This window comes from Suncus etruscus, chromosome 14 (assembly GCF_024139225.1).
Source record: "Suncus etruscus isolate mSunEtr1 chromosome 14, mSunEtr1.pri.cur, whole genome shotgun sequence".
Classification (NCBI taxonomy): Eukaryota; Metazoa; Chordata; class Mammalia; order Eulipotyphla; family Soricidae; genus Suncus; species Suncus etruscus.
In genome coordinates, this window is record NC_064861.1 from 34254291 (window position 1) to 34272012 (window position 17722).

The 17722-nt window shown below is 41.1% G+C and overlaps 1 protein-coding gene across 1 annotated transcript in view; it reads right to left on the bottom strand.

The window, feature by feature from the left end:
• The window catches only part of LYRM7 (LYR motif containing 7), a 30481-nt gene extending 13257 nt beyond the window's left edge, over window positions 1-17224 (bottom strand). Inside the window, exons 1-3 of the mRNA XM_049786809.1 lie at window positions 17140-17224; window positions 3873-3945; window positions 129-199 (exon numbers count right to left, since the gene is read on the bottom strand). Coding sequence (XP_049642766.1) covers window positions 129-199; window positions 3873-3945; window positions 17140-17157 — 162 coding nt within the window. The 5' untranslated portion in view covers window positions 17158-17224. The remainder of the gene's footprint in view (window positions 1-128; window positions 200-3872; window positions 3946-17139) is intronic.
• Window positions 17225-17722: the final 498 nt, after the last annotated feature.

The following is a 17722-nucleotide window of genomic DNA, read 5'->3' on the forward strand; positions in this document are numbered from 1 at the left end:
TGACTTTGATGAGGCAAGCTATAATAAACAAGAGAATAGCTATGATAGCTTCAACTACTGAGTTACATGTTTTATATATTTTCTAACAAAACTGATGAGAGTTTGACTGAAAAACACAATTACTGTACCTCTTCTATTTTCTTAGGAGAAGTTTCATTTTTATTACTTTTGAATTCTTCATTTATCTTTATTCTAGCTGCTAGAGAAAGAAAAATATAATTACTTAGTTTTATAATATATTCCTATACCAATAATTTACATGTTATTCATTGATTACTTTTCTTTAAAAAATAAAAAATTATTTTAAAATTATATCATGATGAGGTACAATGTTAAAAATTTGTTTATAGTTGAGTTTTTTTTTTGTTTTTTTTTGGTTTTTGGGCCACACCCTGTGACGCTCAGGGGTTACTCCTGGCTATGCGCTCAGAAGTTGCTCCTGGCTTCTTGGGGGACCATATGGGACGCCGGGGGATCGAATCGCGGTCCGTCCTAGGCTAGCGCAGGCAAGGCAGGCACCTTACCTCCAGCGCCACCGCCCGGCCCCTATAGTTGAGTTTTGATCATACAATGCTCCAACACCCAACCCTTCATCAGTGTTCATTTTCCATCACCAATTTCCTCAGTTAACCTTCCATCCCATTCCCCCTCCCATCTGGAGAGGGTCTCTCCCTATGACAATAACTTCTCTTCTCACCCCCCACTCTCTTTTTTTTTTTTTTTTTGTGGTTTTTGGGTCACTCCCGGCAGTGCTCAGGGGTTATTTCTGGCTCCAGGCTCAGAAATTGCTCCTGGCAGGCACAGGGACCATATGGGGCGCCGGGATTTGAACCAATGACCTCCTGCATGAAAGGCAAACGCCTTACCTCCATGCTATCTCTCCGGCCCCTCTCTTTTCTTTCTTTTTTTTTTTTTTTTTTTTTGTGGTTTTTGGGTCACACCCGGCAGTGCTCAGGGGTTATTCCTGGCTCCAGGCTCAGAAATTGCTCCTGGCAGGCACGGGAGGACCATATATGGGACGCCGGGATTCGAACCGATGACCTCCTGCATGAGAGGCAAACGCCTTACCTCCATGCTATCTCTCCGGCCCCTCTCTTTTCTTTTTATATGTTTGAACATTGTAGTTTACAATACTATTACTGAAGGAATGTAAAGCATATCACTTTACTACCTTTTAATTCCTAATTGAGTAATAATTTCCAACTATTATTGTACTATGGTCCATTCTCTGACAATTATTTTGCTCAAAATGATACTCTTCATGTTTATCCATGTATAAGCAAATTTCATTTTTCCTTTTAGTTGTATAAAATTCCATTGTATAGAATTGGACCATAATTTCCTTTATTCATTTACCTGTTTTTAGGCACTTGGGTTGTTTCCAGATTCTGGTCATTGTGATTAGTGTTACAATGAAAACAGGAGTGCAGAGGGCTTTTCTGCATTGTATTTTTGGGTCCATAGGGTATATTCCCAGGATAGGGTGATATGGAATCTCAATTTCTAGTTTTTTTGTTTTTTTTTTTGTGGTTTTTGGGTCACACCCGGCAGTGCTCAGGGATTATTCCTGGCTCCAGGCTCAGAAATTGTTCCTGGCAGGCACAGGGGACCATATGGGACGCCGGGATTCGAACCGATGACCTCCTGCATGAAAGACAAACGCCTTACCTCCATGCTATCTCTCCGGCCCCAATTTCTAGTTTTTTGAGGAAAGTCCATATTGTTTTCCAAAAAAGATAGACCAGTTGACATTATTACCAGCAGTGAATTAAAGTAATTTTCTCCCTACATTCATGCCAGCAAAGGTTGTTCTTTTTGAAGTGTGCCCATCTCTGTGGAATGAAATGATTGTACTGATGTTCTGGTTCTCCCTCATGATTAAGTCAATGTTTCTCAAAGTGAGCAATACTGTCTCACCTTCCCCAAGGATGCTGAAATCATCCAGGAAGCAGTAGTCGTCTAGGATGCAATTGGGTGGGTGGGTGGGGGGCACTTTATTTGTTTGCTAAAGAAGACAGATTTCTGGGGAGATATTGAGTGACTTTTTTTTCCTGAAAAGGTACAGTGAGCAAGATAAGTTTGAAAATCTCTGAAATAGCTTTGAAGTAACCAATACGTTTAATTTAATGCTTTGTTTCTAAAAATCTAAAGATTTAAATGTTTTTTTTTTTTTAAGAGGTGGGGAGAGGTGGCTTCCCCAGGAGGCCCCAAGGTCATTCCAGGTCATATTTGGCCAACCAGGCTGTATAGTTGAAAGTTAGGACCTGGTAGTTCTGGGCATCTCCAGAACTATAAACAACAGTGCTGAGGATCAGAGTAGAGATGTTTGTAGTGTTGTGGATTGAATGCAGATCCCTGTAAGACATGTAACCATTGAGGTATCCCCATAACTCCAAAATGTTTTTTTTTGGGGGGAGTGGTGGGGCCATACCAAAAGTGCTCAGGAGATATTCCTGATAGTACTCAGGGGACAGCATATGGTGTTAGTGTTGAACAGGGGTCAGCTGTATGCAAGGTGAGAACTTTAACACATAAATTATCTCTTTTCTCTCCACCCACAATGTGTTTTTAAAGATGAAAAAGATCAATGCACACATGCATGGTATTTAAAGAAAGAAAGAAGTTGTTTAGATATATAATTTGGTGTTCCCCCACATAGAAAGAAACATAAACAACCCAGGGCCACAATGAAGCATGTGTTGTATCATAAGCTATATTGCTGCCTCCTACAACAGCGTATCTTAGACTTATCTTGCTGCCAAACTGCCTTATTATATTTCTGTGAACATTCAATGAAGTAATTGATGTAAAAGGCTAAGAAATATGCAATATTAGCTGTTCTTTTTTTGTCTGTTTTTTTTTTTTTTTCTGTGTGTGTGTGTTTTGTTTTGGCCATACCCGGTGACTCTCAGGGGTCACTCCTGGCTATGCACTCATAAATCGCTCCTGGCTTGGGGGACCATATGGGACACCAGAGGATTGAACCATCCTAGGCTAGTGTGGGGAAGGCAGACTGCCTTACCACTTGCGCCATCGCTTCAGCCCCAGCTGTTCTTATAATTACCTCAAGTAAAATTTAAATCAGGGGCCAGGGGATGAGGATCAGTGGTGGAACACCTAGGTGCATGGCATGCAGGAGGCCCACACATGCTGAGTGATCTCGATAGCAGCACTATTTATAATTCAAGCAGCACAACAAAATATGATGTAGGACCAATTCTTATACATTTTGTTAATTTTCTCTTTTGCAAAAATAAGAATTATAAATGTAACTACTATATTTTTCATACCATAAGACACACTCCCCGCCAAAAAAAGATGGGGGAAAATGTGTATATTTTATGAGGAGAATGCTGCCTGGAGCTAAAGCCTGAGTATTTAAAAACATCTTTTATTTATTTTCTGATATAAAAAAAAGTAAGGTAAATGTGTTTAACCAGCTGTAAATATACTTTGGCCTCATAGGCTGATTGTTTCCAGCCACCATCTCCTGACAGCATCTCGCGTTGCACCATTTGCTTTAGAATATTTTTTTTCTTGTTTTCCTCGTCTAAAAACTATGTGCATCTTTTTTCTTATAAGAAAAAAAATACAGTACCTCACAATGTTATGAGAATTGAAGAACTGTTGGAAAGTACATACAAAAACATACAAATAGGGCCAGAGAGATAGCACAGTGGCGTTTGCCTTACAAGCAGCCGATCCAGGACCTAAGGTGGTTGGTTGGTTCGAATCCCAGCCTCCCAGATGGTTCCCCATGCCTGCAGGAGCTATCTCTAAGTAGAGCACTGCCGGGTACCCCCGGGTGTGTCCCAAAAACCAAAACCAAAACAAACCAAAACAAAAAAAAAACATACAAATAAACTACTTACCTCTTAGTGCTTTGATATCATTTTTAAAAACTTCTTGTCTGGTCCTGTGCAATGTTTTAAAGAGCTGTAAAACCTGTCAAGAAAATAAAAATTATTACCTCAAAAGTAAAATTTTTTGTATTTTAGCTATGAACATTAAAATGTATTGTCTTTTAGTTTCTTAGACCATTAATCAAAATAGTTGGTGAAAAACAGAGCTTGCCAAAATCACCTATCCTTTATTATGTTTAAATTTTAAAAATAACTTTATATACAAAAATGATACAATCTTGTTTGAAGCAGAACAGTACAAAGAATGCTAAAAAGTTAATGCTATAGGGTGAGAAAAATAACTCTGAGAGGTGGAGGTTATTTTCCATCCACGATAGGGATGAAGCACATGTCATACCTGTACAAGAAGATACCAAATTCAACCCACAGCATACAAGGCTCTTTAAGCATCGCTGGGAATAACTCTGTGGGCCCTGATTACTGTTTGGGGAGGTTTCTTCCACACAAAAAGAAAAATTTTGAAAATTTTCTGAAAAAGTGAAAAATTTTGCCTACTAAAATATCTAACTCTAGTAGTTTGAAACATAAATTTTCTTTTCTTTTCTTTTTCTTTCTTTCTTTCTTTCTTTCTTTCTTTCTTTCTTTCTTTCTTTCTTTCTTTCTTTCTTTCTTTCTTTCTTTCTTTCTTTCTTTCTTTCTTTCTTTCTTTCTTTCTTCTTTCTTTCTCTTTCTTTCTTCTTTCTTTCTTTCTTTCTTTTTCTTTCTTTCTCTTCTTTTCTTTCTTCTTTCTTTTCTTTCTTTCTTTCTTTCTTCTTTTCTTCTTTCTTTCTTTCTTCTTCTTTCTTTCTTTCTTTCTTTCTTTCTTTTCTCTTTCTTTCTTTCTTTCTTTCTTTCTTTCTTTCTTTCTTCTCTTCTTTCTTTCTTTCTTTCTTTCTTTCTCTTCTTTCTTTCTTTCTTTCTTTTCTTTCTTTCTTTCTTTCTTCTCTTTCTTTCTCTCTCTTTCTCTCTATTTATTTATTTATTATTTATTTTTATTTATTTATTTATTTATTTATTTATTTATGTGTTTGGATCACACCCAGCAGCGCTCAGGGATCACTCCTGGCTCTACACTCAGAAATGGCTCCTGGCAGGCTCGGGGGGACCATATGAGATGCTGGGATTCGAACCACCATCCTTCTGCATGCAAGGCAAACACCCTACCTCCATGCTATATCCCGTCCCCTGTCTTTATTTTTATTTATTTGTTTGTTTTTTGGGTCACACCCAGCCCTGCCTTCATACCATCTCTCCAGCCCTCTGTCTTTATTTTTTAGTGAAGGTACTGTTATATTTTTATTACTTTTTAAATTTAAAGCATTGTGATTTTCAAGGTAATTTACTGTTATACATAAAATGTTTCAGCATCATCCGCATCACGATTGTCAACTTCTATCAATGTATACCTTCATCCCACCATAGCCTGCCAACATTAAAGGCACCTTTTTAAATATTTAAACACTGAGATTACAAAGCTCTTTGTTTTTGTGTGTGTGTGGTGTTTGGGTCATATCCAGCAGTGCTCAGGGGTTATTTCTGGTTCCAGGCTCAGAAATTGCTCCTGGCAGGCACGGGGGACCATATGGGACACAGGGATTTGAAACGATGACCTCCTGCACGAAAGGCAAACGCCTTACCTCCATACTATCTCTCCGGCCCCGATTACAAAGCTCTTAATGATTGGGTTTCAGTATTTTTTTGTTTGTTTTGTTTTTTGTTTTGTTTTTCGGTCACATCCGGTGACACTCAGTGCTTACTCCTGGCTATGCAATCAGAAATCGCTCCTGGCTTTGGGGGACTATATGGGACAATGGGGATTGAACCAAGGTCCATCCTGGGTCAGCCATGTGCAAAGCAAATGCCCTACCACTGTGCTATCACTCCAGTCCCTGGGTTTCTGAAATTAACAATTTATACCACACTTCCCTTGCCCTTGCACATTTTTTGCCACCAATGTCCCTAGTCTCTGGAGCATGCATTCTTTTTTCTCTTTTTCCACTGTGGTTTGCACTGTTGTTAATAAAGGTGTACCAAGCCTATCACTTTATTCTGTTCAGCGTCCAGTTATTGTCCAGCATGATCAATTCCAAACATAATTATATTATTTTTAATTAACTGATTTTATTTATTTATTTATTTATTTTTTTTTTTGGTTTTTGGGCCACACCCTGTGATGCTCAGGGGTTACTCCTGGCTATGCGCTCAGAAGTTGCTCCTGGCTTCTTGGGGGACCATATGGGATGCCGGGGGATCGAACCGTGGTCCGTCCTAGGCTAGCACAGGCACCTTACCTCCAGCGCCACCGCCCGGCCCCCAACTGATTTTATTTTTAATATGTTTAAGCACCTGGATTACAAACATGATTGTAGTTGGGTTTCAGTCATATTAAAAACACACCCCTTTACCAGTGCAACATTCACATCACCAATGCCCTCATCACTTTCCTACTCACTTCTGCCTGTATTGAAGACAGGCTTTCTACTTCCCTCATTCATTCATATTGTTAGGCTAGTTGTCAGTCTAATTATTTCTCTAACTGCACTCACCACTCTTTGTGGTGAGTTTCATATTGTGAGCTGGTTCTTTCAGCCCTCATTTCTATTGTCTCGGCATTATTACAATAATGTCTTTTACTTTTCTTAAAATCTATAGTGAGATTCTTGTGTCTCTCTCCCTCTGACTTATTCCATTCAGCATAATAGATTCCATGTACATCCATGTATAGAAAAATTTTATGACTTTATCTCTCCTGATGGGTGCCTGATATTCCATTGTGTATATGTACCACAGTATTTAGCCATTCATCTGTTGAAAAGCATCTTGGTTGTCTTCAAAGTCTGACTACTGTAAATAGAGCTGTAATGAAGGTGTGAGGAAGGGATTTTTGTATTGTGCTTTTGTGTTCCTAGGGTTCCTGACCTCATCTTAATGTCTATGGTAACTATCTTTTTTACTTACATCCGACAAATGAGTGAGATTATTCTGTTTATTCCTCTCCCTCTGACTCATTTCACTCAATATAACAATCATCATATTCATGCATGCATAAGCAAATTTCATGATTTTATTTTTCCTAATAGCTGCACAATATTCCAATGAGTAGATGTACCAGAGTTTTAGCAACTCATCTGTTCTTAAGAACTGGTGGGTCATCCTGACTGCTATATGAGACATGTAGACTCCAGGATCTTTAATACAGAAGCATGATACCAACAACAGAGACTATGTGAGGAATGGAGGTGTATTGCCACTACAGACGATGACTTGAATTGGACAAACTAGTTTGCCTGGAGCCTAGAGTCAGTCCTGTGCCAGGAAACTTCAGGGGTAGGGTCTCCATCTATTTAGACCATAATTTGTCTTTCCATGTCCCTTATGTTTTGGTGGGCCTATGCAAACAAATGCCACTTTAATATCGTTTTTTACTATGGTCCCTTGACTCCAATCCTTAAGAAAAACAACCCACTAAAACTTTTGAGGTTAATTTAAACTAGTAAGCATGTGCATGGATCTAGATAAATGTACTTTGCCCTCAATGTTTAAAGAGTTACATAAGTCTAATATCTTTAGATTATATGGTGTGCTGCTAAGAAATAATATGTACTACAACGGGGGATTTGAGGGACAAAGTAATTGTATGGTACATGGGTTCAGTTTTGTTTTTCTTAATGTTCTTTGGCTGAAAGTATAAGGCTGGGATATCATCGATGGGACTACTGAGAATCCTGTTTATGGGTGATTGGGCTTCCACTGTAACTTTACCCTGTCCTCTTTCTTTGCATCTTTGTTGTCATAATTAAAATAAAAAAATAAAAAAAAAAAAAAAAAAAAAGAACTGGTGGGTTACTTTCACATTCTGGCTATTGTAATAGTGCTGCAATGAATATGGGAATGCAAAGGGGGTTTTCTGTATTGTAATTTCGGGTGCCTAAGGAAGCTCAATTTCTAGTTGTTTAAGGATTATCTATATTGTTTTCCAAAAAGGCTGGATCAGCTGGCATTCCCATTAGTAGTGAATGAGAGTTCCTTTCTTCCTACATTAATACCAGCACTGGTTGTTCGTGTGTGCGCGCATGCGCATGTGCACATCTGGTGTGTGTCAAGCTTTGTGGTGTGAGGTATCTCGTTGTTTTGATTTGCATCTGATTATTAGTGATGTGGAACATTTTTTCCTGTGCTTTTTGGCCATCTGTATTACTTTTTTGAGGAAATGTCTGTTCATTTCTTCTCCCTATTTTCATACAGGATTAGATGGGGTTTTTTTCTTGCCTAATTTTACCAGTGCCTTATATATCTTAGATATTAACCCCTTAACAGATATGTATTAAAGAAATAGTTTCTCTCATTCCATGGATAGTATTCGTATCCTAGTCACCATTTCCTTTGAAGTACAGAAGCTTCTGAGTTTAATGTAGTCCCATTTCTCTTTGCTTGGCCTTATGGTATTTCGTCCTCGAAGATGTCATTAGTTTCAACATAATGGAGTGTTCTGCCTACATTTTCCTCTTTGTACCTTATGGGTTCAGGTCTGATATCAAGGTCCGTAATTCCTTTTTTTTGGGAGGGCACACACAGTGACGCTCAGGGGTTAATTCTGGCTATGTGCTCAGAAATCGCTCCTGGCTTGGGGACCATATTGGATGCTGGGGATCGAACCGTGGTCTGTCCTAGTTTAGTGCATGCAAGGTAAATGTCCTATTCTTGTGCCACCACTCCAGCCCCCATAATTCATTTTAATTTGATCTTTTTGCAAGTAGAAGTCTGAGTTCACATTTTTGCATGTAGCTAGCCAGGTTTCCTAGCACCACTTGTTGAAGAGGCTTTTCTTGCACCTTTATCAAAGATTAATTTATTATATACCTGGACTATCTGAACAGACCTATCACTATTGAGGAAATCGAAATGGTAATCAAAAGTCTTCCCCAAAACAAAAGTTCAGGCCCAGATGGATTAACTAGTGAATTCTTTAAAGCCTTCAAAGAGAACCTACTGCTAATCCTTTTCATGCTCTTCCAGGAAACTCAAGAAATAGAAAGCATATGACAAAGTCCAACATCCACTCATGATAAAAAGTCTCAAGATGATGGAAAATACTAAAGAGTCTACAAATAAGCTTCTAGAAACAATAGACTTGTATAGTAAAGTGACAGGGTACAAAATGAATGCATACACACACACAACAATAAAAAAAACATGGCTTTTCTACATACAAATGATGAAAGAGAAGAAAAAGATATTTAAAAAAAAATCCCATTCACAATTATGCCTCAGCAAATCAAGTGTTTTGATATCAACCTAACTGAAGAGGTGAAAAAACTATACCAAGAAAACTGCAAAACACTGCTTCAAGAAATAAGAGGACATTAGGAGGTGGAAACATATACTCTACTCATGGATTGGGAGGATTAACATTATTAAAAATGGCAATACTTCCCAAAGCATTGTAGAAACTTAATGCATCACTATAAGAATATCCATGACATTTTTCCAAAGAAGTAGATCAAATTCTCCTATAATTACATGGAATAAATCTCCATAAATAATGCAATAATTGGCAAAAAAAAAAAAAGATTAGAGGAATCACTTTCCTCAACTTTAAATAGTACTATAAAGCAGTAATCATTAAAACAGCATGATATTAGAATAAAGACAGGCTCAAATCAATGGAAGAGTCTTGAATATTCTTAGATATAACAGGCATCTTTTTAAATTTGGTTATGAAATATTGAGCCTCATGATTCCAGTATTTTTTTTTTTTTTTTTGGTTTTTGGGCCACACCCTGTGACACTCAGGGGTTACTCCTGGCTATGCGCTCAGAAGTTGCTCCTGGCTTCTTGGGGGGACCATATGGGACGCCGGGGGATCGAACCGCGGTCCGTCCTAGGCTAGCGCAGGCAAGGCAGGCACCTTACCTCCAGCGCCACCGCCCGGCCCCAATTCCAGTATTTTTGACTCCTTGTTTGGAATATTTAGTTTTTTTTTCTGGGACACACCCTGTAGTGTTCAGAAATTACTCCGGCAAGTTCTGTACCATATGGGATGCTGGGGATCAAACCTGCATGAAGTCAAGCACCCTTCCCTTTGTGCTATAGCTCAGGCCCCAAAAGATTTTTTTTATTGCATGGAACTCATGCTAAAGATATGGGATGAGTGAAAGAGAGAACAAGGGCTTCTCCAAAGTGTTAAAAGCAAGCAAAGAAACATAGACAAGTGAAAGGATGATAAAGAACAAATACATGTCAGTATTTGCACAGCCTAGAAAGTATTAAGTCTGGACTACTATCAAAAAAGTTGAATTGCTCCAAAAATACCTCATTAGGAATAAAAATAAAAACAATAGATTTCATGAAATTTGCTTATATATGGATATATAGATATAGTTTTACATTGAGCAAAAATGAGTCAGAGTGTGATGGATCAACATAAAATGACTACACTCATTTGTGGGATATAAAAAGAAGATAGTAATATCCAGAGACAATAGAGAAGAGGACAGGAGGACTTTGTCCATGTAGGAAGCTTGCTGTAAATAGTGGGGGGGGGGGGGGGGGAGAGTGCAGTTAGGATACAGAAGGGACATCTATGACAATGATAGTTGGAAATGATCACTCTGGACAAGAACTGAGTGCTGAAAGGAAATAAAGTGATATACATGATACTCCTTCAGGAACAATATTGCAAAGCACATGTTTATAAGGAAAAAAAAAGGGAGAGAGACAGAGAGAAGAGAAGAAAATGCCACAGAGGTAGACAGGGAAGATGGCAGAGGTGATGGAAGAAGGAAAACTGAGAATACTGGTGAAATACTGGTGAGAATACAGAAAATTGGTGACGAGAATGTGCACTGGTGAAGGGTGTTGTACATTGTATGACTGAAAATCATGAATAACTTTATAACTGTATCTTATAGTAATTCAATTAAAGAATTTATTTATAAAAATGTGATTACTTTCAAGAAAAACTAAAAATTAGCAAAGGTAGTATATGGCCATCTCTCTCTCTCTCTCTCTCTCTCTCTCTCTCTCTCACACACACACACACACACACACACACACACACACACACACACACACACACACGAGACTTCAGCTGTGAACAAGTTCTGTTTAGTTATAATGAAACCAGAGTCAAAAACGAGGGCTTAAATGATAGTACACAGGTACACACTTCCCTTACAAGCCTGGGTTCAATATCCAGCACCATATATGGTCCCCTGAGCTCTGCCAGGAGTCAGTACCAATATGTCTGATCCCAAAATCAGATCTATCTGCCCTAACTACCTGCCCTATCCCCTTACTGGCAAGAGAGATAGCTCAAAGGGCTAATGTACATTATTTGTATGCAGGAGGCCCAGATTAGATTCTTGGTATTGCATGATCCCCTGATCTCTAAAGGGAGCACCCCCAGAGCACTGCTGGATATGACCCAAACAACAAAAGGGATCACCAAAAGCATGTGTTGAGAGGAACAGGCCAAATGGGAGAACTTAGTTCTGAGTCAATAACTTGTATTGGGGAGTAGGGGAATCATCAATAAATAATAGTTTAATCATGTTCTTTAGGTTAAAAGCAAATACCAAAAATAGTAAGTTGATTAAAATAATTTATTTTATTTTATTGGGATACATATAAAGCAACTAGAAGATATCCCACTAATTTCTTTTTGTTGGTGCTCAGGGGCCATTGGAATGCTGGGGATAAAACCTGGGTAGGCTGTGTGCTAGGCAAACATCCTACATACTGTACAATCACTCTGGATCCAATACCCACTAGTTTACATTTGATTTCCTAATATCTCATTTATCATCTCTTTGTTTTATTTTGTTCTGGAGCCACTTCTGACAGGTGTTCAGGACTTTTTTTTTTTTTTTGGTTTTTGGGCCACACCCAGTGATGCTCAGGGGTTACTCCTGGCTATGCGCTCAGAAGTCGCTCCTGGCTTGGGGGACCATATGGGGCACCAGGGGATTGAACCGCGGTCCATCCAAGGCTAGCGCAGGCAAGGCAGGCACCTTACCTCTAGCGCCACCGCCCGGCGGGTGTTCAGGACTTACTGCTGGCTCTGAGTTCATGAATCACTTCTAGAAGGCTCAGTAGACCATGCTGGGGATCAAACCAGGGTCAGCTATGTGCAAGGCAAATTTGCCCTACCCATTGTACTATTTCTCTGGCCCCATCATTTATCATATTTACAAAAACTAAAGTTTTTTCTTTTTTAAAGGGAAATGGGAGTGGCAAGATAGTACAAGAGGTAGGCATTTCCATTCCATGCAGTCACAATCACCCAGGTTCTATCTGGCACTGTATGAGGTTCCCAAGCACCACCAGGAGTTATCCCTGAGCACAGAACCAGGAGTAAGCACAGAACATCATTGGATATAGTTCGATGCCCAGACAAACTCTTTTTTTTTACTGGGGTGGGGTGGGGAAATCCAGTGGTGCCAGGGGTTATTTCTAGCTCGGTACTCAGTAATCACTCCTGGCAGACTCAGGGACATATGTGATGCTGGGGATCAAACTCAAGTCAGGGCATGCAAGGTCTTACTTGCTGGCCATGTGAAACACCCCCCCCCATTTTTTTTAAAGGAAAGTATTTTGTCCAAAAAGATAACCCATATACATACATATATATGTGTGTGTATATATGTGTGTGTGTGTGTGTGTGTGCATTGTTTTTTGAGCCACACCTGGTGACGCTCAGGGGATACTCCTGGCTATGCGCTCAGAAATTGCTCCTGGCTTGGGGGACCATATGGGATGCCGGGGGATCGAACTGCAGTCCATCCTAGGTCAGCCGCATGCGAGGCAAACACCTTATAGCTGCGCCACCACACATATATATTTTTTAAATTACAAATCATCTCCCAATAATCTCTCCAGTCAAGTATCTGTAACAAGGCCTGAGCTGTAGCATAGTGGTAGGCAGGGCCTGAGCCATAGCACAGTGGTAGGGCATTTGCCTTGCATGTAGTTGACCCGGGTTCGATTCCTGGCATTCCATATGGTCCCCTGAGCCTGTCAAGAGCCAGGAGTAAGCCCAGAGCACCACCAGGTGTGGCCCCAAAACAAAACAAAACAAAACAAATCTGTAACAGACCTTTTGCAACTCAACAATTTAAAAACAGGCAAAGGATTTGAATAGACCTTTCTCCAAAGAACAAAAGTGATTAAGTTTGGCAGACATGCATGAAGTTATCATATTACACAGCATTATCAAGTGACATAGAATTATCATGACAGCAATTCCACATCCAGGCATAAGACAAATGAAAACATAATTGCTGAAATTTTTATACATGAATTTCATAGAAATATTATAGTAGTATAAAAAGGAGGTAGAAACAACTCAAATATATCAATTTATGACTTCATCAATAAAATATATATAGTTTGGGCTTGAATTGTCTCTCCTCTACTAACGCCCTGAAGTCCTAAGCTCCAAAACCTTACTTAGAAATCATCTGGGGCCGGGCGGTGGCGCTGGAGGTAAGGTGCCTGCCTTGCCTGCGCTAGCCTAGGACGGACCGCGGTTCGATCCCCCGGCGTCCCATATGGTCCCCCAAGAAGCCAGGAGCAACTTCTTAGCACATAGCCAGGAGTAACCCCTGAGCGTCACAGGGTGTGGCCCAAAAAAAAAAAACAAAAAAAAAAACAAACAAAAAAAAAAACAAAAAAAACAAACAAAAAAAAAGAAATCATCTTTGCTGGGGCCGGGTAGGTGGCGCTGGAGGTAAGGTATCTGCCTTGCAAGCGCTAGCCAAGGAAGGACCGCGGTTCGATCCCCCGGCGTCCCATATGGTCCCCCCAAGCCAGGGGCGATTTCTGAGCACATAGCCAGGAGTAACCCCTGAGCGTCACAGGGTGTGGCCCAAAAACCAAAAAAAAAAAAAAAAAAAAAAAAGAAATCATCTTTGCGGAAGTAATCAATTTAAGATAAGATCATGAGTATACACCACCCCACCACCACCCACCCCACCCCCACCACCCCCACCCCCACCACCACCACTTTTCCACCACCCACCACCACCACCACCACCCCACCACCCAACCACCACCACCACCACCACCACCAAAAACCAAAAAAAAAAAAAAAAAGATCATGAGTATGGGCCCCAATTCAACACACTTAATATTTTTTTCTTTTTTTGGTTTTTGGGCCACACCCGGTGGTGCTCAGGGGTTATTCCTGGCTGTCTGCTCAGAAATAGCTCCTGGCAGGCACGGGGGACCATATGGGACACCAGAATTCGAACCAACCACTTTAGGTCCTGGATCGGCTGTTTGCAAGGCAAACACTGCTGTGCTATCTCTCTGGGCAACTTATGTTTTTATTAAAATAAAAAAAAGGAACATAGCACGTAAAAAACAGACAGTGGGGGAAGAACATTGTGATAATGGACATTGAGGCTGGAGTGATATAACAGCATGCAAAGGAACATCAAGAATCAATGGCCATTATTAGAAGCTAGGGGACAAGTGAAGATTTTTGTTTTGTTTTGTTGTGATGCCTTACACACAAAAGGTAAGAACTCTACTGCTTGGCTACATCCCCAGCAGGATTCTCCTTCATATTACAGAGTGAGTACAGCTTTTCTGGCATCTTCATTTCAGACTTCTAGCCTCCAGAACTGAGAACCATTTATTTTTTTTTAAACCCACCTAGTTTGTAGTATTTTTAAAGCAACCATATAAAATGAATACAATTTAAAAAAATTTAAGGGCCACACTCAATAATGTTCAAGGGTTACACCTGCCTCTACTCTCAGGAATCACACCTGGAAATAAGTAGTGGGGCATATAGAATGCCAAGGATCAAATTTGGGTCAGATGATTGAAAAGCAAAGATCTTATCCACCGTTCTATCTCTCTAGGCCCTCTACTACAGATTTTGGTACTGGGAAATGGGATGTCAATGTAACAAGCATGTAGAAATTGAGCCAGGAAAATACGGGGCTATGCTGTTTGTCTTGCATTTTGTCAATGGTGATTTCACATATGATGCTTTGAGCAGTGATCACTCCTGGCATGGCTCAAGGGAACATATGTGGTACCAGGGATCAAAATCGGGTCAACTTGCAAGGCAAGCATGTTACTCATTTTACTATTTCTCTGTCTCCTATTTTTATGGAATACATTTTTTGCATCTCTCCAGGTTGATTAAATCACAGTTAAATGCTCCTAAAATAAATTTATAAAAATGCAAAATATTCATATGTTCAAAACACATATACAATTACATGTACATCTTGAACTACAGAATACACAGTGTCTAGTTTCCCAATAGCTACTAGTTTCTAAATCCAAGGATTTCCACTTCCATATATTTAACAACTCTGGGAAATGTCTTGGATAAATTTGCAGATAGGGAATTCGCAAAGATGTTATAAAAGACTTGAGTCTAAACACTTGAGACTCAGGTATGGTAGAGTGGGTGATCCTGATAGGAATTCCCACAAACACCAAGGGACAACAGTAGTTAAGTTTTAGAAGTGTCAAAAGTATACTCAGGTCAGGGACCAGGTTAATCTCCCTCATCCCTGCATTGCTCTCAGGTCTTTGTAACAGTTTTAAATCTCCATACCTGTATTTTCTGTATAAAGGAAGAGGTAGTCTTTTTATTGTGGCATCTACAATGCTAAAGCATAAATGCTGAATTATAGGTCATTATATTGCAGTATCATCATCATCATCATCATCATCATCATCAGGGATTGAACTCAGGGCTTCACTCACACATCTGAGACATGTGTTCTACCACTGGAGCTATTAAAATAGTTAACTGTTGGGGCCGGAGAGATAGCATGGAGGTAGGGGATTTGCCTTGCATGCAGAAGGATGGTGGTTCGAATCCCGGCATCCCATATGGTGCCCCCAAACTGCCAGGAGCGATTTCTGAGTGTAGAGTCAGGAGTAACCCCTGAACACTGCCGGGTGTGACCCCCCAAAACACACACACACACACACACACACACACACACACACACACACAACTGTCTGTGGCCGGAGTGGTGGCACAAGCAGTAGGGCATTTGCCTTGCAAGCACTAACCTAGGACAGACTGCGGTTAACTGTCTATGGACACAGGATTTCTTCTGGGGGGCAAGAGTGATTGGGCCACTACACCCAACATGCCCAGGATATTCCTGCTTCTGGTCTCCAGTGACTCCTGGAGGTGCTGGGTACCATTTGTAGTGCAGGCCAGAACATGGTCAGTAGCACTCAAAGCAGGTGCTTTGACTCTATGCTCAGAAATTGCTCCTGGGGCCGGTGAGATAGCATGGAGGTAAGGCATTTGCCTTGCATGCAGAAGGACGGTGGTTCGAATCCCGGCATCCCATATGGTCCCCTGAGCCTGCCAGGAGCGATTTCTGAGCGTAGAGCCAGGATTAAACCCTGAGCACTGCCGGGTGTGATCCCAAAACAAAACAAACAAAAAAGAAATTGTTCCTGGCAGGTTCAGGGGACCATATGAGATGCTGGGATTCGAACCAGCATCCTTCTGCATGCATGCAAAGCAAACGCCCTACCTCCGTGCTCTCTCCAGAGCCCCTATTAAGACTTTTTAGGGATTAGAAATTTAGAAATAGAAATTAAGAAATTAGACATTCTAATTAGAAATTATAAAAATTTAGGGATCAGAAATCTTAGGGATTTCTCTGTGCTTTCTTTTCATGATTTTTTTGTTTTGTTTTGTTTTTGGGTCACACCCGGCAGCACTCAGGGGTTCCTCCTGGCTCTATCCTCAGAAATCTCCCCTGGCAGGCACGGGGGAACCATATGGGATGCCGGGATTCGAACCCCCGTCCTTCTGCATGCATGCAAGGCAAACGCATTACCTTCATGCTATCTCTCCGGCCCCACTTTTCCTGATTTTGAAGTCTCTTCTGCGAGTTCATTGAACCAGTCCCTTTTCCTGGTGGCGGGAGCGAGGGACGGGAGGCCTAGTTGGATGTTCCTCAAGGGTCACACGGTCAGGAGCTGAGACGGGGCCGGAACCCAAGGAATGAATGACCGAGCCGCACAGAAAACGCGCGGCAGCAAGAAGAGGGAACCGCCACATAGCCGCCACCTGAACGAACGTTGAATAACCCGGCGGGTCACGGTGCGGGGGTCTTCAGGGTTCACGGCCCCCTCCTGTTACAGCAGCCCCCCAATACAGACACAACACCCTTTGCACAGGCCCCGATTGTACCCTTCCCGTTTTCGTCGCACCCCATCCCCTCTCCAGCCCTGTCACCTTGGCTGCCTGACCCATGGCTTTCCCGGCCGAAGCCACCGCCTCACAAGCCGTCCCGGTCGCCTCGCCAGCCAATCACCGTCCGGCTTGTAGCGTCCAGTTTCCCTGAGTTACGTTCCTAAAGCGCCGTAGCCAATCAGCAGGCGGCATCACTCGTAGCCCCGCCCTCCCCGGTGTACGCTCAGTGCGAAACCCGGAACATATAGTAAACCCGCGAGAAGCGCCCGACCCTGTGTGGTTGAGAAGAACGGAAGTCGCCTCGACGCCATCTTAGTTAGGGGCAAAGTTACTTCCGGGCTGGAGAGCGGTCTTTTTTTGTTGGCATTTTATGAGTCATTTGGTACCGATAAAGAACTGAACCCTTATTTGGGGATTCGGGCCCGCTATTGAAGTTTATATATATGAATGTATATATGTATAAATGTATATTTTGGAGCTTCAGCCGGAGGTGCTAGGGGATGGCAGTGCTTTCTCTGCATACTTTGAACGTTTCCCAGAACAGCTCTCTCCTTGCAAAATGAAGGGTGTGTGTGACTCTTGAATGCTGACTCCCTAAAGTGTATTCATTCACATACTGACATTT